This window comes from Asterias amurensis, chromosome 11 (genome assembly GCF_032118995.1).
Source record: "Asterias amurensis chromosome 11, ASM3211899v1".
NCBI classification, from domain to species: domain Eukaryota; kingdom Metazoa; phylum Echinodermata; class Asteroidea; order Forcipulatida; family Asteriidae; genus Asterias; species Asterias amurensis.
In genome coordinates, this window is record NC_092658.1 from 8,734,398 (window position 1) to 8,759,231 (window position 24,834).

General features: G+C 38.7%; 2 protein-coding genes and 1 long non-coding RNA gene across 3 annotated transcripts in view; 2 read left to right on the plus strand and 1 right to left on the minus strand.

Annotated features, from left to right (window-relative positions):
- LOC139944155 (uncharacterized) overlaps nt 1-4,954 on the plus strand; it is a 30,982-nt gene extending 26,028 nt beyond the window's left edge. Inside the window, exon 3 of the long non-coding RNA XR_011786922.1 lies at nt 4,871-4,954. This is a non-coding gene — a long non-coding RNA (uncharacterized lncRNA). The remainder of the gene's footprint in view (nt 1-4,870) is intronic.
- A 6,610-nt stretch (nt 4,955-11,564) lies between these two features.
- LOC139944060 (HUWE1-associated protein modifying stress responses-like) lies at nt 11,565-19,246 on the minus strand. The gene is made up of 4 exons (XM_071941012.1): nt 18,919-19,246; nt 17,962-18,045; nt 17,068-17,364; nt 11,565-16,674 (listed from the first exon to the last, which is right to left on the minus strand). Exons 1-4 carry the CDS (start codon nt 19,115-19,117, stop codon nt 16,478-16,480), a joined length of 777 nt encoding a protein of 258 aa, XP_071797113.1. The 5' UTR covers nt 19,118-19,246; the 3' UTR covers nt 11,565-16,477.
- Nucleotides 19,247-20,962: 1,716 nt separating this feature from the next.
- LOC139943789 (ubiquitin carboxyl-terminal hydrolase 7-like) overlaps nt 20,963-24,834 on the plus strand; it is a 43,374-nt gene continuing 39,502 nt past the window's right edge. The window contains exon 1 of the mRNA XM_071940599.1: nt 20,963-21,346. Within this exon, the coding sequence (XP_071796700.1) occupies nt 21,283-21,346 (64 nt within the window). The 5' untranslated portion in view covers nt 20,963-21,282. The remainder of the gene's footprint in view (nt 21,347-24,834) is intronic.

Sequence of the window (24,834 nt, forward strand, 5' to 3'; positions counted from 1 at the left end):
TAACTCAGTAACCATCTTATAAAAGTGGAGTTTCTGACCCAGTAACCATCTTATTCTTAGAAAGTAGAGCTTCTGACCCGTAACCGTCTTAGAAAGTAGAGCTTCTTAGAAAGGAGAGCTTCTGACCAAGTAACCATCTGATATAAAGTAGAGCTTCTGCTCAGTAACCATCTAATAGAAAGTGGAGCTTCTAACCCAGTAACCATCTAATAGAAGTAGAGTATCTGACCAAGTCACCATCTGATAGACTGACCCAGTAACCATCTTATAGAAAGTCGGCTTCTGACCCATTAACCATCTGATAGAAAGTACAGCTTTTGACCAATAACCACTGTAACAAAAGTAGAGCTATTTCTGACCCCTGTAACCATCTTAACGAGCAAAGCTTCTGGCCAAGTAACCATCTTAGTAGAGCTTCTTACCCAGTAACCATCTTAGAAAGTAGAGCTTCTGACCCGTAACCATCTTAATAAGTAAAGTTTCAGTCCAACTAACCATCTTAGAAACTACAGCTTCTTAAAAAGAGTAGAGCTTGAGTCGGGTTCGTGTCCTCAAAGAGCCGCCTTGGTACCAAGTCTCTCTCTTGGGTGCTTTGTAGTCCACGCCCAAACAAGACGACTAACCCAGTTAAGAATTACCCCACGAGGACAGCGTCGGCAGCCCGTCATGTTAATCAGTTGGAATGCATTGCTGTCAGACGAACAAGGTCATCAGATATTAGGCTCAACATCCCCGCGGTTTACTTTACAACTGGCCCGCTTTCTGTTGCCTAGGCAGTTGCAACGTTTGCTTATGATGCCTTTACCTGATTAATTCAGCGTGGCAGAGACTTTGTTTTAATTGGTTGTTTCCTCACGATAACGTCTTTAATGTTTGTAAAATTTAATGCATGTCATTCGAGGTAATGTTATGGCGAGACAATAATGTGAACATAGAGCAAGGAACAAATCCACAACATCTATGTTACGGGGGAATATGGACAAACTAGTAGACACTAATCTAAAATGTTAGTGGTTTTTGGTGGCTTTTTCCACACTTGCACCTGTTAAAACTGGTATAGATCATATGGATTAAAACAGTACAATTAAACTGAGTAAATGCATACAATGTAAAGTGACTTGGCAGCCATACCTGTGTGCTGAATAATACTCACGGTCAAACTCACGGCTGTTTATTTAATACAAACATCGTGTTCACGTACAGGATGGGTCTCGTCCACGTTGATCAAGGATGGCTTCGCGCCGCACGCGGCCCGACAGTCACTTGACTCGAATTAAGGTCACGTCACACAATTTACATTCAACAAGTTTCAGGCAATCTCACTAAAAGATAATACATTCAGATTTAAATATCCACATCTATTCTTGTGGATCGTGAGCATTGTTTGAACAATATTTCCCATGCGCTACTAATGGTACTGAAATGAAGCATTTGTTTTCTCCTAGTTGTCTGTAAAATGTGCCTCGTGTGACCTGCCGTCGATTTCACAAACGCTTAAATTAGTCTGAACTCGAGTTAGGACAAGTAACTAGTCCTAAGATGAAGCTTAAGTTAGGAAGAGTTTTGTGAAATCGACGGCAGGCCCTTTACTCCGGTATTGCATGCAATTATTATGTCCTCTACGCAATACTATCTGGAGGACATTATTGCATATGCATTAATGTCCGCCGGACGGTTTTGCATATGCAATCGTGTCCGCCCGGACGCTGCTGCATAATGCAACAGTGTCCGCCCGGACACATTTGCATATGCAGTTGTGTCCGCCCCCGTGCAAAACCGTCCTTGCAGTATATTAAACGCCCTTGATCGACGAAACACGTTAGGTTAAAGGAACACGTTGCCTTGGATCGGACGAGTTGGTCAAAACAAAAGCGTTTGTAACCGTTTTTTATAAAATGCATATGGTTGGAAAGATGTTTTAAAAGTAGAATACAATGATCCACACAAGTTTGCCTCGAAATTGCGTGGTTTTCCTTCTACTGTGCGAACTAACATGGTCGGCCATTTATGAGAGTCAAAATTTTGACCCCCATAAATGGCCGACGTGTTAGTCGACAAGGTAAAAGGAAAACCACGCAATTTCGAGGCATGTTTGTGTGGATCATTGTATTCTACTTTAACAACATCTTTCTACCCATATGCATTTTATAAAAAACGGTTACAAACGCTTTTCAAAGACCAACTCGACCGATCCAAGGCAACGTGTTCCTTTAAGTGCATGCACGCTTGCTTACGCGCGCACAATACAATCATGTACATGTCCGCCGGACGGTTTTTGCATAGGCCCGGACACAATTGCATAATATGCAAACGTGTCCGGAGCGGACAGTATTGCATGGAGGACACAATTGCATCTGACACCGGTGCATTGACCGGTTTGTAATGTAAACTTCCCTTTATACAAAACCTCAAATGCTGCTTCACAGCACCGCTTGTTTAAAAGTTTAATTGACGTTAACTGTTTGTTTGTCACCCGGCCATGCTTCCAACTGTTTGTTTGTCACCCATGCTTCCAGTTAAAGACAATGGACACTATTGGTAATTGTCAATGATCAATCTTCTCACTACTTGGTTTATCTCAACATATGCATAAAATAACAAACCTGTGGAAATTTGAGCTCAATAGGTCGTTGAAGTTGCGAGAGAATAACGGGAAAAATTCCCTTGTCGTACAAATTGCGTGTGCTTTAGGATGCTTCATTTCGAGACCTCAAATTCTAATTCTACCTCTTTCTAAAACTACGTTACTTCAGAGGGAGCCGTTTCTCACAATATTTTGTACTATCAACGGCTCTTCATTGATCGTTAACAAGTAAGTTTTTATGCTAACAATTATCTTGAGTGATTAAAGGAACACGTTGCCTTGGATCGGTCGAGTTGGTATTTGAAAAGCATTTGTATCCGTTTGTTATAAAATGCATATGAGTACAGAAAGATGTTGTAAAAGTAGAATACAATGGTCCACACAAACATGCCTCGAAGTTGCACGGTTTTCCTTTTACCTCGTCGACTAACACGGTCGGCCATTTATGGGAGTCAAATTTTTGACCCCCATAAATGGCCGACCGTGTTAGTTCGCACAGTAAAAGGAAAAACCACGCAATTTCGAGGCAAATTTGTGTGGATCATTGTATTCTACTTTTAAAACATCTTTCCAACCAATGCATTTTATAACGACCGGTTACAAACGCTTTTTAAGACCAACTCGACCGATCCAAGGCAACGTGTTCCTTTAACAATGGTGTCTAGTTTCTTTAAATAACCGTAACATTGGTGGACTTTGAAGTATTTGTGTGTGGGGGGGGGGGGGGGGGGGGCTGGTGGACTTCTCTCTTTTTCCGTTTTTTTTTATTTAAGTATTTTTCTTTTTGGCATAAGGATGAGACACCACCCATGGTTTTTGTCTGGAGGCTACAAAGGAGACGTTACTCAATGACTTAACTTCATTACAAGGCGTAGAATGTTGAGTGGCTAGTAGTAGTAGAGCTATAGGGGTCAATGACCCTATCTTTTCAATGTCGATCAAACAATGGACTCTTAATTGTCATTGGCTCCTTGCCAGAAGTTGGGATAATGCTCAACTAAAGTGGGTTTTTGTGGACTCTTGCCAACACATGGAGTGGGGGAAATCACAGCTGGAAAACTTCGGTTTTAGGACGTCACGAGAACTTTGTTTATATTTATTTTTATTATAAACAAACAAACAAACATCAATCCATAACCAAAAGCCAATTACATACAAAAAAACAAACAAACAAACAAAAACTGCAGATGATATGTACTGCCTATACCATTCATGTGGCAGGGAGATATAGCTCCACCCACCCCAAACTGTTCGCCTCGCCACCGTTGTAGGTAGGAAGATTCAAGTTTGTGAGCACACATTCTTCAATAGTCCTTATTAAAGTGGAATAAAAGTTACAGGTCTCTAATCTCATCAAGTTAAAGGGTCAATTTATTTGAAACTCTATCGGGCGATCATTTGATGACGTCATCGGGCATCAAACACGGGTCTGTATATTCCAAGGAGAAAATTTTTGCGCCAGTCAAAATGTTCAAATTCAATGCCTTTTTGATCACACAAATTATAACACCCCTCTCTACAAAGATGTACAGACCATTATTTTGAAATTTTACGCCATCCGGAACGCTTTTGGATTCATCAAAAATTGTATCGAAACAATGGCATTTTAGATCGTTTGAAGGTGATGTGTTATATAGACTTGTTTTCCACTTTCATAATGAATGTTTTATCTATTGGGAAAATCAATGAGCCACATCAAAAATGAACTTGATATTTATACAACCCCCTCTCATGAGCGTTTTGTGAGCAAAGTGGTAATGCTTGAACAGCCTTACCCAAAAGTGACGGGAGGCTATACAGAATAATAATTGCCAACCAAAATCCTCTATAATAAAAAATTCATGAGATTTCCGGAATACACAATGAAGCGTTCCGGATACACGCAATGGGAGGGCGGGGTTACCACCAACCCCCACAAAATTGTTGGCGCTTGTAGCGTTAACTCCCTTTATTGCGGTCCGCTGGCCAAATGCCAGTTATAACACATGAGGACAAGTCAAAAGTCTCTTCAAGTAGGTCGGGCTGGCTATATACCATGTGGACTTTGTTTACAATAAGTGTGACCTTGTACTTTCTTTGGCTAGTCTGGCAGGCAAGATACTGCACTGGTCATAATGGGAAAGTTGACACTTAGTGGCATAATTTCCACATAAATCCAATTGTTATGAAAGTAAAAGCTGTACAAATTTGGAGATGTAGTCCCTTTCATCATATCAAAAGTTGATAAGAATTGGACAGTGCAATCTTCATTAGATATAAGATTTTATGTTTCCTTCCATTATATAGGCTGTGTACAAATCGTGCCTGCAGGAAGTCCAGGCTTGGTGGCTCTTTTCTAAAACTTGTGATGTCACAGGTCACATCGTCTACAGGTCAGTTTTGGACTAAAAGACCTATAACGGGCTAGTAAAATGAAAAGTTGACTGGCCCTGCTGGTCAGTCACTGGGGACTAAGGTTATATTTGACCTAAATTATTTACATCACTTTGTGATCGTTTTGTATATTACGTAAGTTTTTTTTTCAAGGATGTATTGTGGGTGTTACCCTCCTTGAAAAAAAAAAACACTGAGTGAAAAGTTACAAATTCACGTCTTGAATTGTTCTCCTTAAGACGAGCAGAGTATACTGTTTGAAACTTCGAGACCACACCGGCTCTTTTCAGAGCCACTCACTCCCCAAAATGAGATTTAATATTTTACCTAAATTCACATCACTTTGTGATCGTTTTGTATAGTGCATAAGTTTTTTTCAAGGATGTATTGTGGTTTTTTTATTATGTTGTAGAACACCACCAAATTGCAAAGCCCTCCGACATCTCACGCACACTGCATCCGCTCCTGGGAACCCCTGGCCACCACCTACAATTGAAAAAGATCCCATCAAGTTATGTGACAATTGCCTGGAGCACTTCTTCATTTCCGGATTCTTAAAACCAACTACCCAATTAAGTGCTTATTTCTCAATACCCGGCGATTGTCATTCTAAGCTATGAAAATAGTCACCCACTGTTGCCCGATTCTTTCCTCTTGCAGAAAACGTAATTTTTCTGGAGGTCGTGAGATTAAAGAATCAAGTATGCACGAACTGGACAACGTCTAGACAGAGTTGCTAGGATGGGGACGCCCCCCCCCCCCCCTAAAAAGTAAGAAGAAGACATAGAAGAAGATTTCGGTCAATTTCAAAGGCTGATCTTAAATCGGCTTTCGGATGGGTGTAGGGTCTAGTTAGGTAACAATTCTGTGCTTTTATTATATTATGGTGGGTTAAAGCCATTGGACACTTTCGGTAAAACAATATTGTCCAAAGGCCCACACTTCGTGTATCACAACTGATATAAAAAATAACAAATCTGTGAAAATTTAGGCTCAATCGGTTATCGGAGTCGGGAGAAAATAACGGGGGAAACCCACCCTTGTTTCCGCACGTTTCGCCGTGTCATGACATGTGTATTAAAATAATTCCGTATTTCTCGACAACGAGAATTGATAATTGTTTTAATGTTTTCTCGAAAAGTAAAGCATTTCATGGAATAATATTTCAAGAGAAGTCTTTCACCATTACCTTCTGTAAACCCTGTAAGTTATTTGTAAATCTATGAACCTTTTTTTTTTTTTCTGTACCGAAAGTGTATAATGGTTTTAATGGGGGTCTTTGCCAAATTTTGTTTGTATTGTTTTTGTATAATAATTCCGAGGGGCTTTCTTGTAATCATCCTAATTCCTAACCCCAGTCCCATGGCTGGGGACCTCTGTTCAGTAAAGGCATGCATGAGTGATTTTGGTGTTGAGTTTGGAGGAGGGGCCTATTTGGGTGTGGGTATTTTCTCTTGAACATGTCTGAGTGGTTTGTTGATGTTGAACAATGTGTATACCTCGGGTTTTGGGTTATGTGGGTTCATGCATACGATTTTGTCTTCATCATTCTGTTCTCATGAATTGCATACTAATACTGGTTCATGAATTGCATACTAATACTGGTTCTATCGTGCAGGATATTCCTTCCTCCAATCTAATAAAAAAAAAACGCACTACTACAGACTATCTCCCCAGACTCAGCTTTGTTACGTTTATTAGACATCATTGAATACAAAATCAACGGCGAGGTACCATCATACCATCTATATATGCGGTACCATGCATCTTGCTCTATGATCAAACTGTAGTGTTTATTATGTAAACGTTCAGGTCTTCGCCCCCACCCCCTCCCCCTACACACACGCATAAACTACACCACTCCACATCACTGCCACCCGACACCGCCCACGTGCAAACACGGACTTTGTAGACGACAATTATAATTTGTCCATCAAATAGCAATGTTGACATTAAAAATGCAATTGTCTCTCACCAAGGATCGTTATTTACGCAATAGCCATGGCGGTTGTCAGCATTCGAAAATTGTGCAATGAAAAACCCTATAGCCTTCACATAGTTCTGATACCTCTTAACCCAACTACAGGAGGCTTACACAGCAAAAACAACAGTGTTGATATCGTGGGGGTGTTTCATAAGTGGATAGTAAGGGCAGTCAATTAGAACTGCAAGGTGAACGGGGGTGGGGATGAACCGCCATGTTTTATCTAGTCTTTGAGATTCAAGTATTTCATGCCGGATCTCCAGATCCATTATGCGCGTTGATATACGCCGCCCACATCCAAAGACTGACAAAAAACACCAATTTAACAGATTTCCGGCACCCTTAATGTCAAGAAAATTAAGAGAGTCTGGTTTTTAATTTTATTAAGTGGTACTCCATCATGCGTTTTTTTTGGTGTACTCGAAAGCCTATAAGTTAATAACGAGTTTAGAATTAGCGAATCTGCGGTTTCGTAAACTATTTTGTGGTCTGTGATTTTTATTAAGAGTGGGTTGTTGTTGCCATGACAATGCCTGGGTTTTCATTCAAGTATTGGTGTTTTGGCTTAAGGCCAGGGCGCACTTTTTCAGAGGTTCGTTTCAGTAATAATCAGCCTGGTATAATGGGATAATAGAAATACTATTTACAATGGGGTGTTGGGGGGGGGGGGGGGGGGTAATAACTGTGCCAGAAAAACCTAATTCCCACGGTACGTCAATAGCATTATTGTGATCAACAGAGGGCAGTATTGTTAGATGTATGAAGCAATGACTTTGTGTTGTCCAAAAATGTAAGCCTGCCCGGCCCAACTAATTTTGATCAGAGAAGCTTGGATGTTGCATGACTGAATCCGAGGACAGTTTTGTTTTGAGTCTGGTCTTACTGACCCGGTCGGGTACCGAAAAGTATGTCACCGTTTGATAGATGTTTAACCATGGTTGAGCCGACTGTTCTCGAAATTGAGTCACTGCCATTTGGACATAAAGCGGCGTCTTATTTAATAATTTATAACAGTGGGTAATTCATTTATATACCGCATTGTTGCAAAAAGCCTCTAAGCGCTTCAAACATGAAACATTAAAACTCAGTAATAAGATAATAACGAAATATATAAGCAAAAAATTAACGATCACTTGCGGCTAATTTAAACATAATGTGTTTTCAACCTGGACATAAATTGTGGAAGTGGATCGAGCGAAACCATGATAGGCTTTGGAAGACGCCTAAAGAGAAGGATTTTGTAGATAATACGAAAAATGATTGGGAGCCAGTGTTTGTTGCGTCATGCACGTGTCGGCCCGACGAGAATGTGTTTTTCAGTGTTTTCAGCCCTGTGGGGAGTGTTCCGGTTTGTAAAATCTTTCTCCTGCAATAAAGTTGGAATCTTGGCTCTGCATAACCTTTGTCGTAAACACAAACATGCGCGAATACGAGCGGGCATTTGTTGTGGCTTCATTGTTCGTGATTTTGAGAATGTTTCTAGTGTACCTTTTCTGTAGACTTCAGAGAACAGGATAATTCTGTACCATTTTAAGGGTCTATGTACTTGTTGCTAGCATAAAACACAATGTCCACAGATTTCAGTTTGAAGATTATGATAGTAGAAAGCTTCTCTCTTGGAATTTCACGAGCTGTGACTTGTTCATTGAGTGCATATCAAAAAGTGTAATTTGGTACCCAGTACTTACATACTTGACCCCGTGTTAAACATGACAAATACATTAGTTCTTATATTATTGGCCTATTAATTTTTGTCTTTACAAAAGATCGTTATCTAGGGTGGTCCTGAAGGGACCGGGCCTACACTATCTGGCCGTAGACCCAAATTATTGTTCCGGACAGTGGCAGCCCCATCGGTTTTGGCGGTTGAAGATTGAATTGGATTGTGAGAAAGAGGTTTCTTATTTATTCTCTGACTCGTTCTAGAAACCTTTTTGGGTGTGTGAACTAATAAAAGTAATCCCCTGTAATTAATAAAGTAGTTTTCTGTCATACTTCACTGTACAATTATTTTCGTATGCGAGACCTAGAACTTTCAGGTGTCATCAGAAGAGGGCGCCCTGTTGACAAAGTCGTTTGTAAAAGTTGTAGGGTAGGCCTACACACATGGCAAGAGATTCTGTTCCCCCGGAGACACAAGTTAGGTGCACAGTTAGCCCACCTTGTTGAGCTGTTAATGGCTCCGCTGTAACATCGGTCTCATCACTGTCGACATTCGACAGTGATGAGACCGGTGTTAAAAGCGGAGCCATTAACAGCTCAACAAGGTGGGCTAGGTGCACAGTGCACTCCGACAGTTTCCGTTATAGTTCTAATTGTGTAATTTAAAACTTTTTTAATTTTTTGAAAGGCGGGCACTCTGCTACCGCTTCCCATGTTGTATCGTAAACTTGAAAATGATACCAGCACGTTAAACTGGAGGTCGTAGGTTCACATCCAACTCTAGTTACACAAAATTGTTCAACCCTTAAACTATTTAAAATTGACCCAATTAATTTGCAACCTCTACATGTCTTAGACTTCCCCATTTCATACGAAAGCCCCGATGTATCACAAATTAGAAACCACATGCCGCTGACCTTTTTTTCATCTACAAATCACAGAGCCATACTGCAATTCATACAAGCAGCAGTGAGTTTTAGATTGTGTACAGTCATAGAGCTATATAATATTATATATAGCTCTATGTGTACAGTACACTGACCATACGATTTGAAGCCCGCCCTCTTGTGTGGCTATGTGATCTTTGGATAAGGCTTGCAACATGGAAAACCTAGAATTATTATTCCACTCAAAACAACGAAAAGTAAACTTGTAATAGCAACCTGCCTGCGGGAAACAAAATCCAGACTGACCGAAAATTTTCACTTTTGATAAATAAATAAAAAACGCCCTGACCAATTTCAATTTTGTTTGTGTATCCAACAAATTCAACACTACTTTTGAATAGTTGTGACATTGTTACAAACTGTGGTCATCTGTTTTTCTTTGAACTTATGGCTTACCATTGTCTTCCAACAACGAGTGGCAAACTCGGGCCGTGATGTTTTCGATAGAAAGGTCTATAACTAATTGAGCGTACATGGAAAATACAAATTAATGTTTAGTTCTACATCGACTTTTAATTTCTATCCACAATGAATCGTACTTGAGGTAAAACCCAAAACCGCGCCAAAGCAACTCTATGAACTTTCACTAGTTATTGGTCCTGGCATGGATGGATGAATTGGTTTGACTAGGAATTCATTTTATTGTTCATTGCCAAAGACAAGTATTCTCACCTGGTGTATCCCAACATAATGCACAAAATAACCAATCTGTGAACATTTTGGCTCAACTAGTCATCGAAGTTGCAAGAGAAAAATGAAAGAAAAAACACCCGTGTTGCACAATGTGTGCTTTCAGATACCTAATAAAAGGCTTCAGCTGAAGTCTTTTATTATTTGAGTGAGAAATTACCTCTTTCTCAAAAGTTATTTTTCTTCAAGAGGGAGCCGTTTCTCACAATGTTTTATACTATCAACAGCTCTCCATTGCTTGCTACCACATGTACCAAGTAAGTTTTTATGCTAACAATTATTTGAGTAGTTACCAATAGTTTCCAGTGCCTTTAATGTAACAGTAACATTAATATTAATGTAACACCAGTAACAAAACTTTGAAAACTCCAGTGCAATGCCGATTACATGTATCTTAATTATGTTCATTTATTGTGTTTGTTTGTTGTCGTAAAAACATCGTTAACTATGTCATCTCAAAAACAATATGTTTTGTACAATATAATGGCAAATAATATTACATTATACAAACACGAAAGATACACTATAATGTGACAAACATCACTCCATAACTAGGCAGCTCTCTAGAAACAAAAATTATTTGTAATTATTATATAAATAATCATAGTAAATAAAAAATAACTCATAATATACAATAAGTATACTTAGATGCTACAACTTGAATAGGGGACATAAAATTTAATATTTTTATTAATTTTTATTTTTAAGAAGTAAAAATTAACGTACAATATTGTTTGGAAGAGTGAAACATAATTATTCAGACCCACACCATGAAACTTAAAATTTGATCATTTTTTTGCTCATAAAGTTTTTTGGGGAAAAAACAGCATTAAGATTGTTACAGTTCAAAATAAATTGACAAATACCTGCAGGTTGTTGCCAAAGCTACAGATATAATTGGCTGTTCATTGGAACTTGACTCATATGAATATAGTCTATAAAAATACATGTTACGAAAAGGAGCAATAAATTAGATATAGGCCTACATGTACATGTGTAATAGCAATAAAAGCCAGTTGTCTTGTTCAGCCCAACTCCCTTGGGTGAGACACTAAGTCCTTCCTTACTCAACTCAAACAAAAATCCAACAGCAAAATGGCAACTCAACATCCAATTATCCAAACTCTGGTTATGGAGGTACGTGTATGCCTGATCCCATGTACAGCATAGTGAGTTTACTGGTGGAGTTCTCATTTAAACTATATCTAACAAAACATGCAGTTGGAAGTTGATGGGTTTGTGATATCATCAGGGCTCTCCGAGTAGTGTATTGAGAGAGTTGCGACAACTTGTGATTGTCCTCTCCCCGCCCCCCCCCCCCCAAAAAAAAAAAAAAAAAAAAAAAAAAAACATCTCATATACACACACAGGGTGCCACACTACACTAGCCATTGGGTTGTGCTACATTTGGACCAAAAATGGCATCCAGTAAACAAGCGAACACCAGGAACTGGTCCCTCTATGTCGCAACTCTCTCATTGCACAACTCTGTGGAAGATCTAGTATCACCAGGGGCCAGTTTCACAAAGCGCCAAGATTGATCTTAACAGCGTATACGCCTCTCTTAATATTTATGCATGAGGTACATCATAATGCTAACTCAAAACAAGGCGATGGGCGCAGCCATGCTGCAAGTGATGGGGGACGTGTGCCCATAGCCTCATTTTGGGTAAGAATTATGACGTCATGCATAAATATAAAGAGAGGCGTATAAATCATAGTTAATAAGTAAAGTGTGATATCACAAAACAAATCACTATGGTTATACTGACAATTGTCTTTCGATTAATTTTATTGCTTTGTGAAATCGGCCCCAGGCCCAATTTGACCCTTGACAATAAAGTAGGAAAATCTTAGTACAAGGGCTGACCTAGGTAGGCTTAGGCTTTGATAGAATGTTAAGGCTTAGTAATTAGCATACAGATGTTCTGACTGCAATATAAATGGAATCAGATAAAAGTAGGAAGAATATCATGGCTGGTAACAAGAACCATTTCTGTACAAATCAAACTGATTGCCAAAAATGATCACAAGGATTTTGTTTTTAATCTTTATCTCTGACAAAGGCGATGTTTATACTCTTTTCTTAAAATGAAGCTACAAAATTGTATTTTTCACACTATTGAAAACTACAATCTATGTAAAATTTACAGTTCAGTCCACATCTTGAAATGTGTTGTTGTACAAGTTTGTGATTTGAGATGAAACAATAAATTATCAACGATTTCACACGGAGCAAATCACATTTTGAAATTGACTTTTAAAGTCTAGGTTTCCTCTGGAATCAAAGTTTACAGATAAGAATTCAGAATACACTGGGTGCGTTCGTTTAGCTTCCCTGGGTCGACCCCGGTGTGTGGCGATTTTTTTTTTCCCAGGAGGAACGTGGGTAATTATCTGCACACGTTCGTCCTGGAAGAAAAAAAACGGGGAAGCTAAACGAACGCACCCACTGATACTTGTGTGGTTTCAAATTAGTCCAGTTTCTTTCACCATGCAGTTAATACACCCTACATTTATTAAGTTTTATTTTTTTGTGCTAAGCAAGTTTTTTGTGCTTACAGGCTTTATGAAATTGGGCCCTGGATATAAGATGTGCTCTTAAAGAACACTTACATTACTTGATGAAATGTCTGTAAATGCATATGTTGTGGATTTTTGTTTGCTGCTGAAAGAGTTCAAAGATGGGGTTATGTATCCAATATCCATGTGAACAAATGTTGTTCTTTATGTGGTGTTTCTATATTTGTTGATTTGTTTGTCTGTTTGAAGGAAGCTTGCAATTTCTGTGCAGTTTTATGTACAGTGTTACACTCAGTTTAACAGAGTTCCAGTAGACTTACTTCTCAATTATCTTGACAACTCATCTTGAGCACTTATTAAGAACTTTGTTCTTCTTAAAATTTTACAATTAAACAATGACCAGTATATTCTGTCCATTTAGAGTTGGAAAAGAAAATCATTATTTTCTTGTGTTTTTTTTTTTAGTTGCATATTTCCTAAAGGAATATTGTTATGGTTTCAAAGTGTAGCAGCAGCTAAATGTGAGATCAGTTTTCTTTGTACAAAACAAAAACAACATTATATAATAATATTTGGTTTGCGGTAACACCATGTGTGTATCTACTTGCCAGGTAGATTTTGTTGTTTTAAAAACTTGTCTTGCTTTATATTCTACTACCGCAGAGTAGATTTGGTGAGTAGGTTGGTGTGCCTAAAATGTTCCAAGCATTTAATTTTCAGCAGCGTGCTAATCTTCTCACCAGGTTAGGTTAATCTTTGCCAACACATGAAGCAGCTTTGATAAGAAACATTGATAATGTTCATCTCATAGTTTGTACACTCACAAGTGTACCATATGGTTAGAGACACTGTACACTATTGGTAGTTGTCAAGTCTTCTCACTTGGTGTATCTCAACATATACATAAAATAACAAACCAGTGAAAATTTGAGCTCAATCGGTCGTCGAAGTTGCGAGATAATAATGAAAGAAAAAACACCCTTGTCACACGAAGTTGTGTGCATTCAGATGCTTGATTTCAAGACCTCAAAATCTTAATCTGAGGTCTTGAAATCAAATTCGTGAAAAATTACTTATTTCTCGAAAACTACGTCACTTCAGAGGGAGCCATTTCTCACAATGTTTTATACTATCAACCTCTCCCCATTCCTCGTACCAAATAAGGTTTTATGTTAATAATTATTTTGAGTAATTACCAATAGTGTCCACTGCCTTTAATGTACATAATATATGTACACACCTTGTATGGTTCAGCATTGTCAGTGTGTGCGTGACACGCACATCTCTCAGTTAATAAAAGGTCTTTCTTTGATCTCAACTAGGGCGCTGTTTGAGGTTGTGATGCTCTGCCTGTGCAAGAAGTCGGTACATGTGCACATTGAAATAAGTTCAGTCTTAGATAGATGGCGCTTTATAAGTTTTAGTTATTATTATTATGTGTAAGGCCTAAATCTACACGCAGGCCAAGGAGGCCTTTGTGCCCCTTCAAAAGTTTCCCATTGACTAAGTGCCCTCTGCAAAATGAATTATGGCACTTTCAAAGACTGATGTGTTTATTGTGTCATGTTTGGTCACGCCTCTTCCTATGTTGTCTGTATATTAATTGTACATTAGAAGTAGGAACAGTGCCTACTCGACATGTGTTTACTATCCATAGATATAAAATGGCTGACATTTGTTTTGGTGAGAGAGAATATTAAACAACGAGACAGTCCATGTACATGTACCCCACACAAATTTATCACCAGCATTGTTACAGTACACTTAATAGCAACTTTCACCTCCATTAAAATACTGATTACATTTTTAAGTTGCTATTAACCTTATACTCGATCTTTGGACATTTCTTAGCAGTGAACATGAAAAGACTACATGTAGCTCGGAGAATTTAGTATAAAAATGAAGTCCACGAGCCATGGGCACCATATTGGATAGGTAGATCAACAGAAGAAAATGAAATAATATGAAACTGCCAGTATTCTCATCCAAACTGGAATGACAGCCAGGCAAAGGGTGAATAAATTACTATTAAATACTACACATGTACTTGTACATTACTCTCTACGTCTAAATTATACCTTTGTCATGCAGTGCCCATATTGGTTTTTTAACCAGAGTCCGATTCTGTTCCAACCTACACTTAATATGTGGTCCCATTTGGGGATAACTGATGGCGTAGTGTAGGGGGGATCAACATTGACAGCTACTTGTGTCACATGAACTGGGGAATTTAGTCTTTTACTCAAATACATTTCCACTTGAATATTAGTGTTCAGGCCAGATGCTTAGTGGAGGCAACACGGGCGATTACCTCCGTTGCCCCTGGTCGTTGCCTTAGTGACCCTTGAAACATTCCAATAGAAATTCACAATTTCCTCTTGGAGGTTTCCTCTTTGAAAGAGAAAACACTTTGGTGCCCTTTCAAGAATGAAGCATCAGGCCCGAGTATGTAGTGAAAGCTACAATCCTAAGGATCAATTAATTCCCCTGCCCATTCCAATGCGCTCAGCTGGCTCACCCTGTCAGTGACCACCTTGCGTAATTTTGTTGCCAATATCACCATCTTGCAATGAAGATTTGCCATAAAGAGGGAATACAACTCAAAATGTTTCATTTTATGTCATTTTTTAGCGTTTCCATTGCCCTCTGTGTATAAAGAACTACAATTTGGTTTTATTGATGGAAATCATCATGCATTTGTGTGAGTGCTGATTTTTTGGCATGTTGCAACACTGTGCAAGTTTTTCTCCAATCCTCAGTTTGTATTGACCTCATTAGCCAGGGAAACACTGCAGGGGGCTTGATTTCACATACCACTATGATTCATCTTAAGACAAGCTGTTTAGTATCACCATCGTGATTTGTATGGTGACATCACACTTTTGTCTAGCAACTAAGATCAAACGCACTGCTTAAGATTTTTTTATCTGATTGGTCATGAGAAAACCTGTCAATGATAACTTAGAATAGTTACGAAGAGAAAACGTTATCATGATATCGTGAACTGTTAATGAGCACTAGGACAAGTCCAGTCAAACTTATAACAAGTGGCTTTTGATTGCAGTTGGGACAAGACACCAGACATTTTGAGCGTCTCGAAAAAAACGTCTTGTTCACATCAACACTCAGAAAGACTACAGTACACTGCAAACTGTAAATACAATCTCTTGCAACATGTTATGAATGACGGAACTGGTCCTTCAACCAAGATATAATTGTTAAGATCTACTCTAAATAAAAGTGTTAAGAAGAAGACTCAGCCTGTAACACTCTCTCATCTTTCATCGTACTTAGAGTTTTAGTTCTTGTCATCTGCTCAGACGCGTAAAGACAGTTGAAAAACTGACTTACCATGACCAGAGAGAAAGATGTGTTCAACAATGTCTACACTTCACTGGAGTTCATTCAATACAATATGAACGGATGAGAGGTAGTCCGAAGACAATTTAAGAACCCTCATTCCTCTTCTCTCATTGTTGAGGTTGTAACAGCTCCAAAGCAGTCTTGATTTGTCGCACATCTCCAGTCTGAAATGTTTAACATTCCTAAGCTCCACCGTTCAAGTGTTCTATAACAATTTTAAACCACTGCTTTTTTACTTTGTTCATTTTTTTTTTTTTTTTTTCATGTGTGTGTTATTTTTTAAATATTTTTTTTAAATTTTCTTTTGATGGTAGTATAGTACACCTACAGCGGCCAGTCTGTTTCTTCTTTTCATAGTAGCCTGTTACGTTTATGTGAAGGGGAGTCCATGTGAACATCGTTAGGTGAAGTGTTTCTCTTACGGGAATCTGGATGGGCAAAGAGTTCATCCGGGAAGAGATCTAGTACGTTTCCGTGGCGGCGACGTGAATGAGAGTGATGTGGTGGAGACTGGGACACACCAACGTTGGCCATCGCTCCGTTTAAACCTGTAACAAAAAAACAATCCAAACACAAGAAGTTAAAACTTTGCAAGAGCATTTTTTGAACGACTGTTTTTGTTATTCAAGAGTACATCAACATGGTCAGAGAGGAATGTAGCACTTTCTTTTTTGTGCACAATGTGACAGAAATTATGGTTTCCAAGGATTAAAAGAGAAGGTCAATCTTGGGCATGTTTACATTCCCATCCCTCCAAAAACCTACTGTGTTTGCCTTCAGTTGGACAAAGAACCGTTCAAGTCAACTTACTTTACATGGGATCTTAATCGGGCAAATAACTATTATTTTGTGATGCATGGCCGTTTGGCTGCGCAGTACCAACTTCATCAAACTCGAGCAACACCAGAAATTTTTTGGGAGGAAGATGCCCCTCAACTCACCTTGTAATGCTAAAGCCTCCCTGAATGGCTGTAAATCATCAGTAGTTTCTACAGAATGTCCCACCACATCATGGGACTGTGTGTGTGACCTCGGAGATGACCTCTCTGCTGAACTTCGACCCATCTGACTTGGACGAATACGAGGAGGGGGTGCTTTACCACAAAGAAACGCTAAGAGATCCTCCCGTTTGATGAAGCGTCTTCTTTTTTTGACCCAGCCCACTATGTCTCTTGTACGTCGCTGGTAACCGATCTGAGTACCGAGCTCTATCGAACCCCTGTGTGCTTCTAAGCTGTCTGAAAATGGCAGGAATAAAGTGGGAACATGGTTACAGCTAGTTATTGAGCTTTAATGCCTCATGAGGCTCCACTTTTAACAGAGGTCAGCAAACCCATGACATGGCAAGTTAAAACACCAAAGGACTATTCTGTCGTCAGACATGAAAACACGCTCTTGAAAAGTAAACCGTTAATTGTTTAGATTATTTCACGTTCAAGCCCCATAGGAAATAAAAATGCTAAAAAGAAACATTTCTAAGGTTCGACCAAAGAAGAAGTTTTTGGACAAGGTTACAGTTGTCATTTTGGCTTGTCCATGAAACATTTATGGACAATCCCCGCTCTTTCTTTACTTCCCAGGGATTTTACACGCACTCTGCTGAATGAACCAACATGGAAAGTGTGTAGATTATGCTGGATACATCCAAAGATATTGCTTTGTCTTCTGCGGAAATCACCCAAAATATATTTATTGTTTTCTTTGATCTATCTTTTTTCATAACTACTCATTGCAAGTTCGCAATGTCAACAAAGAAACTAAGAAACTTCAAACCTATGAAGTAAATAAATGAAACGCTTGAAGAAAAGCTGTGAAAGTGCTCATCTGAACGTTACCTTTGTACATTTTTGTTACTGAACTAGCGGCATTCTGAAATGCAAGCCAGAGAGGAAGGGCATTGGATTGACCAGTCAAGCGCTCTGTAAAGAAACAAACATTGGAATGATTTTAACGACTCGCCAAATACAACTACATGTAATTGTAGGACCATGCTTTCCTTGATCTTTTATGAACTAAACACTAGTCATAAAATGAAGATTTACCTTTAAGAATCTGCATTGGCTTTGCATTGTAAACAACCTATTCAAGGCTATAATAAACTGCAGTTGCAATAATCGTATCCTCCCATCTTCTCAATGGTCGAATAGGATAATTTTATAAAGAATAAAGATTATCGAAACTTATACTAAATTAATGAGAAGTCCATATCAGTTCTTTGTTCTGAACAGAATTTTGCTTTATTATTCAGAGCCGAGTGCGACAATTTGTTTGTCATCACATTCACATTCCAGAATGTTACAAATTAAGCGAAAGCCCAGGGAATATAATAATAATCAGCAAGAATAAGAGAGGCTCTCCCTCAACCTTGAAAGAGTAATTCTCTTGTCTGGTGTGCAACTCTTGAGCATGAATCAATTAATTAGAAAATGAATGATTTAGCATTTTAGCCTTTAAATTTTTTAGACAAAACTAAACAAAACAATGTCGTCAGCAATTTATAACTGGTTACATTAAAAAGTTACACGTACACACTGTTGATAAAAATCAACTAACATTAACAAAGTATTTTCTTCATTTTAAAGCAAAACATAGTCATTAAATTTAAGGACAATAGACATAGCCAACAGTAATTCGTAAACACTTTTGGTAAGCAGTGACCTCATTTATTATTCAACTGGCAATCTGTTTACTTTTTATCACCATGTTTATTTTTTCAAACAACTATCATTCTGTACAGTTTAAAGCATGTAATATTGCAAGTACAATCTCCTTTTCCATTCCATAATTCTCACCAAGTTTATACAGATGTGTCACAGCACTTGCGCAAGTCTGAAAACTGTACCACAGTTTATCAACTGCAAACTGGCGTTCTTGAGGAAGCCGATCGTCCAAGTTGGGTTCGCTGTCCAACTCGTCCAGACATTGTTGCTCCCAACTTGACGTCCAAAGTTCGCCCCCTGAATCTTCACCTCTCTCTTTCTGCTCGGTCATGATAGTAACTAAGAGGTAGATTGTCCCAAATTGACACTAAAAATGGTACTTTGGGCCCTAAAACATTACGAAATATTTGGACAGAATAAATTAATACGCCCTGAATAAACGTCGAATGTCTATGTCGCAGTGAACTCGCAATGGTTTGTGGGAAGAATAATATGCGCATGCGCACAGTGTTTTGCACATCTGTTCCTCGCCAAATTCTAATTTAGTATCATTTCGACAATTTTTAAGTAAGTTTATTGTTAAAAACAAAGTTTTTTGAGCGTTGTGAAATGTATAACTTTATATAAATTACAGCTTTCCAGAAAGGGAAACAAATTGAACACAGGAGGGTGTGTTTTGTCTAGGATGCTAAATTCACTCTGTTTGAAGCTGCAATTCTGGTTTGATGACGTCATCAAGTGGGGTTAATAGTACGACGAGGCTGATTCCTCATTCAACTTGGTGAATTTAGAACTACGCCGTCTTTAAGGCTAGTTGACCTACGGTGCCCGAGAAGAGACATAAATATATGGTTGCATTAATATCTGTAAACATGCAAAAAATAGTTAATGGCCTGACGTTTCGATCCTAGCAGAGTCTTTCTCGAAGGCTAAATGACAACACAACAAACATGAACATGTAACTAAGTGAAACATAAGCAGTGAAGTGGAAATACATGAATGGGGTTAGAAAGCATACATAAAAAAGCAGGGGGGTAAACAATGAATAGGGGGACAAAAAAGGGGGGGGGGGGTTGAAGGGAAGGGACTGGCTTGACCACAAGCAAGAGAATGGAAACACAAAGGACAACATCAAGGGTGGTGAGGTTGGGTAAACAGTAATTAATTATCTGTAAACATGTGAGTTTTGTTTTCTTTTTCTTTTGGAAATATCGCTTTTTAAGTTAGTCAATGGAGGTGCCCAATGGTGTATTTAACCAGATGACCATAGGCTGATCATTCACACAAAAGCGTCACTATTTATCACTTGAAGCTGTGACTTGAAGTTAAAGTTAAGCCAAAAAGTACTGGATAAATTTCACACCTCAAGAAAATAACAAGTGTTTTAAGACCACTAATGTTATAAATTATTTTGATTAATGTCAATCAAGTCTGGACCTGTGTCAGCGAAAGGTTTTGTCTCTAAGGAGGATTCAAAAGAGAGCGCTATCAGAAGAAGCCGTTTGTACACAGTTCGCCATTGGGGGGGGGGGGGGGGGGGGGGGTCAGAGTCTCCTCATAACATACCTACCTGCACAGAAACCACATACACAAACAGTTTGCTTCAAACATATATTTTTTTTAAACAATGACTGTCTTGACTATAGTCCTATACCTCACCTAGCTCGAAGTTGATGTCAGATCGTCTAAGTCTAAGTCAAGTTTCTCATGGAAAAGTTTGTAAGCAAAAACTTGCTGAATACAGAAATATTAGTTATATTATTTTCTGCAAAAAAAATAGTTAATGGCCTGATGTTTCAACCCTTGCAGAGTCTTTCTCGAAGGCTATAAAATGACAACAAAAACAAACATGAACTTTTCTCTCCGAGTCGTCGTCAACATCTCTAGAGCAAACAAAATAGCGCCCTCAATGTCATGGAGAATCTAACCTTAGCAAAAGAAAAGACAACATCACAACATGTCACATAAAGGCTTTCATTATCCCCAAAAATTTATGTACATTTGTAAAATAACTATTCATGTCAATTAAGCTATCATTGTTTTTCAAAACCCTCTCAAGCGGAAAACTTTTACAAAAGTGCTTTGACATTAAATCGTGAAGCTATTATTATAATTACATGGCATTTCCAGGTCTCCATAAGTCGGCCTACCCATAATGCACACATTTCAATGTATGGCGGCCATGTTACTCGGGATTTATGTTTTTTAGACAGTGTTATCGAGAAAGCATGAAACAGTGCATGTATTTCACTGTTTTCCGGGTAGCTGTGATTTCTTGTTGTACATAGACAATTACTGGACTTAGTTTCTTAATGAGTGCCCCTTAACGGAGGGGTTAAGACCGCCGAGATTGGGCGCATCGCGAGTAAGCACGTCAAGGTGCCTCCAGCGTCCCGGAAAACTCCCTCGTCGCCCGGCAGTGAACGGGGATCGGTCGCGGACAAGTCCGAGCGGAAATTGTTAAGGAGGTCGAACAACAAGAGTCCGATCAACAATATGAATCACTGTGAGGAACAAGAACGACCGCAAAGTGAGCCAGAGGAGATGGAAACGCAGGAGGGTGAGGCTTTATAAAGTCCATTAAAAACCACAAATTTAGTGACCGTTTCTTGTGCAAAGAAAAGAGCTAATAGGAAAGATATGAGGAGGGGGCTAGGCCTAGGCCTCCCTAATAATTTTTTTAAACTTTTAGCATAATTGTTTTGTCAGTTCATTTTATCATTAATTAAAAAATAAAGATACATTATTCCATGTCAACATGTATGTACTGAAATGATATAGATAAGCAGCTTTCGAGGGATAACTTTCCGTATGGCGCCACCACTTTTTCACTCATTTTTACAAAAAGGGATATCTCATTGAGGTAAATTAGATAGGCCTACTATAATATATTTCATATTTATAGAATGAAAAAGTGGTGGCGCCATACAAAAACTTTTCCCATTTGAGTTTCAAAATTTGATTTTGAATACACAGTTACTCCCTCATTCCTCGAGTCAAGTCAAAAACTACAACAATACAACTTTCTTACACAAGTTACAACTTCAATTCAATTCAAGGCAAATAAATATGACACTCAAATTAAATGACTTAATTAATATGTCCATTATTGCTAACGCTTTCTCCTGAGACTGAGTCCTAGTCCTACATGTAGGTAGGTATGTGGTTTGTTTTGCTATCGACTCAACGGGGAGATGATAGCGAAACGAACCTCATACCATGGAGGAAGGAAATAGAAGGAGTTCGAACGAATGGACTTCAAAGGCTGATCCCGTTGTACCGCGGTTGTATAACGACACCTCGTATTCACCCACATACCTTCATACAAACACTGGGCGACCTGGCGTCTGTGAGTCTGCGCGTGCGCACTTGGTTCTTACCGCAACTATGGAGTCGTAAGTCGTATGATTCATCTTTGCACGCAGGCAATGCAGAGTGGCGGTTCTGCACGTTCTGTACAAAGAGATCTAAAAATCACGCTCGTTAATCGGCCATTCTGCAGGAGGTCTCCTATCTTTTCCCACTGGTCAGACAGGGGCATGTCAGAGTTTTGTTACTCTGTGGTTTGGGGGGCCGTTCAAACTCCTTCTCTTCCTTCCTCCATGCTCATACCTACATTACGACAAGGAGTAGTTACTTTTTTTCACTCATACTATTATAAATAATCATGATGAACAAAATTGACTTAAAATAGAAACAAATTTTATTATTTATAAACAACACATTTTTTGTTTACATGATGATTGCAAGTGAACAGCAGTTGAATTTGGCATCATTCATTTCAACAAAACATGTAAAAAGATGTAGCAATTTCATAAACTGTGTGTGAGTAAATAGTTGTGTAGGTAGAAATTTAAATTTCCTTATAGTCATAGGGTGCCCTTTTACCAAGGAGACAATGCCCCTCGGTGCCCTTGCTTGCCCCCTTCAAAAACGAAGCAGACAGGCCTGGGTTGGAAAATGGAGAAGCTTTGATTTTGCACCTTGCCCTATGCCATGGACAGCAACACAAAACCAATAGAGGATCATGATAAACACATGAAAGATGGTTAAGGAAAATGAGTAAGATCAAGTGAAGATTCATAGAAGTGAGAAATTAGAACTTTACTTGCAAATATGATCTCTGCATAAGATTTAAGAATGGTAATTTGTGAAGGTCTATGGACAATAAAACTTATCAGCTCCAGTCAACTCATTGGTGAAACTGTTTGTTAATGTAAATTATATAAAAAACAATCATTTGGTCAATTATTAGAACGGCATGATTATAATATCTGTCATAAACTATCTTTAAGTTTGAGTGCAGAAAAAGCGTTAAGGCCCAGTCCCACTGCAGCGATAACGAGAACGATAACGATCTTGAGTCTTGACACAAAGAGAACGCGTTCTATTGGTTGAATTGCTCCACGCAGAATACGCACACGCTCATTCAACCAATATAATGCGTTCTCTTGGCGTCGTTATCGTTATCGTTCTCGTTATCGCTGCAGTGGGACCGGGCCTTTATTGGTGATTTTGTTGGTGAAGAGTTACAGCTGGCCTAGACCTCTTTCCACCATACATTTATGTAGCCAGCCTATGTCTTTTTCACAGACATTTTTATGATGTCCCACCAAGTAGCCTGACCTGGCTCCTCCAGTCGGGATGTTCATGTGTGAAACTAGGCTTTCGGCTTCTCTCACTCGATTAATTCCATGCGCTGCAACTCTTTAGAACTCCTTGCCTGGTGCATGTTTCCCTCCATCCTAAAATGTAGACCTTTTCAAGAGAAATATCAGTTCCTACCTTCAGCTTCCATGAATTATTTTCATCTTAAATATGTACATGTATATGTTGTTCTTGTTGCCCCTTACCTAGAGTTGCTTTAGCCTTGTTTAGGGCAAATTTGCATTGAAAAACACATTGAAAAACACATTATAAAAACAAACAAACCCCCCTCCCAAACAAAAAGCTATTATCAAATATCAATGTTATTTTCTTGTCTTTAGGGAATTTTTATTTTTTGTCCCCATACATCATATGTCGAAAGTTTAAGTTCTCTTAATGTATCTTACCCTGTTTTTTATTTTGTTACCCATAACCCATCTGAACTGTCAAACATAATACCATGGTGAGCATTATCTCCACAACTGAAACCAATACTTCAAGTATTCAATTCCAAGAAATTTGTAAAGTACGTTAATACAAACGTTTGGTGCATACCGTGTAGTCAAAGAATCTAATCATGAGGTGAAATCTGGACTTTAGGCTAACTAAAGCCAGATTTCACTGACAGTGCATTCAATAGAAGATTTGTTTTATAGACTCACACAGAATGCCTGATACTTCACGGAGGCAATGAAGGCGATTGGCTCCATGCCCCCTGGTCATTGCCTTGGTGCCCTTGAAATGCTCAGGTAGAAATTCAAAATTTACTCTTAGGGTGCCCTTTACCAAGAAAAAAAAAACACCTTGGTGCCCTTGACCTTTCAAGAATGAAGCATACAGGCCTGCACGCAATGTACAATATTCTTGTCATGAATTTGAAATTTGTTTTCAAAGTTAATACAAAAAAGACATAGAAACTCATCCACCCGACACTATAGTTTTAAAAACTTTTCAACAAAGTGTACATTCCGTTTTGACACCAACTTTGTCTGCCGTGACACAACCTTGCCTCATTTGGACAAACTTGCAAGAACGATTAGCTTGGATGATGCTGTGAAGCATCCTCTAATTATCAGTACATGTACTAATGTACTGTACAAACATGTAGGACTATTCAAGTTTGGAGGGTTCTTGGCAGTAAACATGGCAAAATAGCAAAGGAAAACATGTTTTGTTATACATGATTGATTCATGTCTGCAATGATCTGGGTCCAATTTAATGGCTCAGCTTTTATAACGCAAAATTCTGCATGTATGGCATGCGCACCAGCAAAAAATTCCCTGATCACATAAAATAAAATTTCCTGATTCCAACAGCGCAGATTCTTTGCTTACGGTAAGCAGAGCCATGAAATTGTGCCCTGTTGTTGCACCTTAAGAGTTGCTTGCTGAAATGGCGTC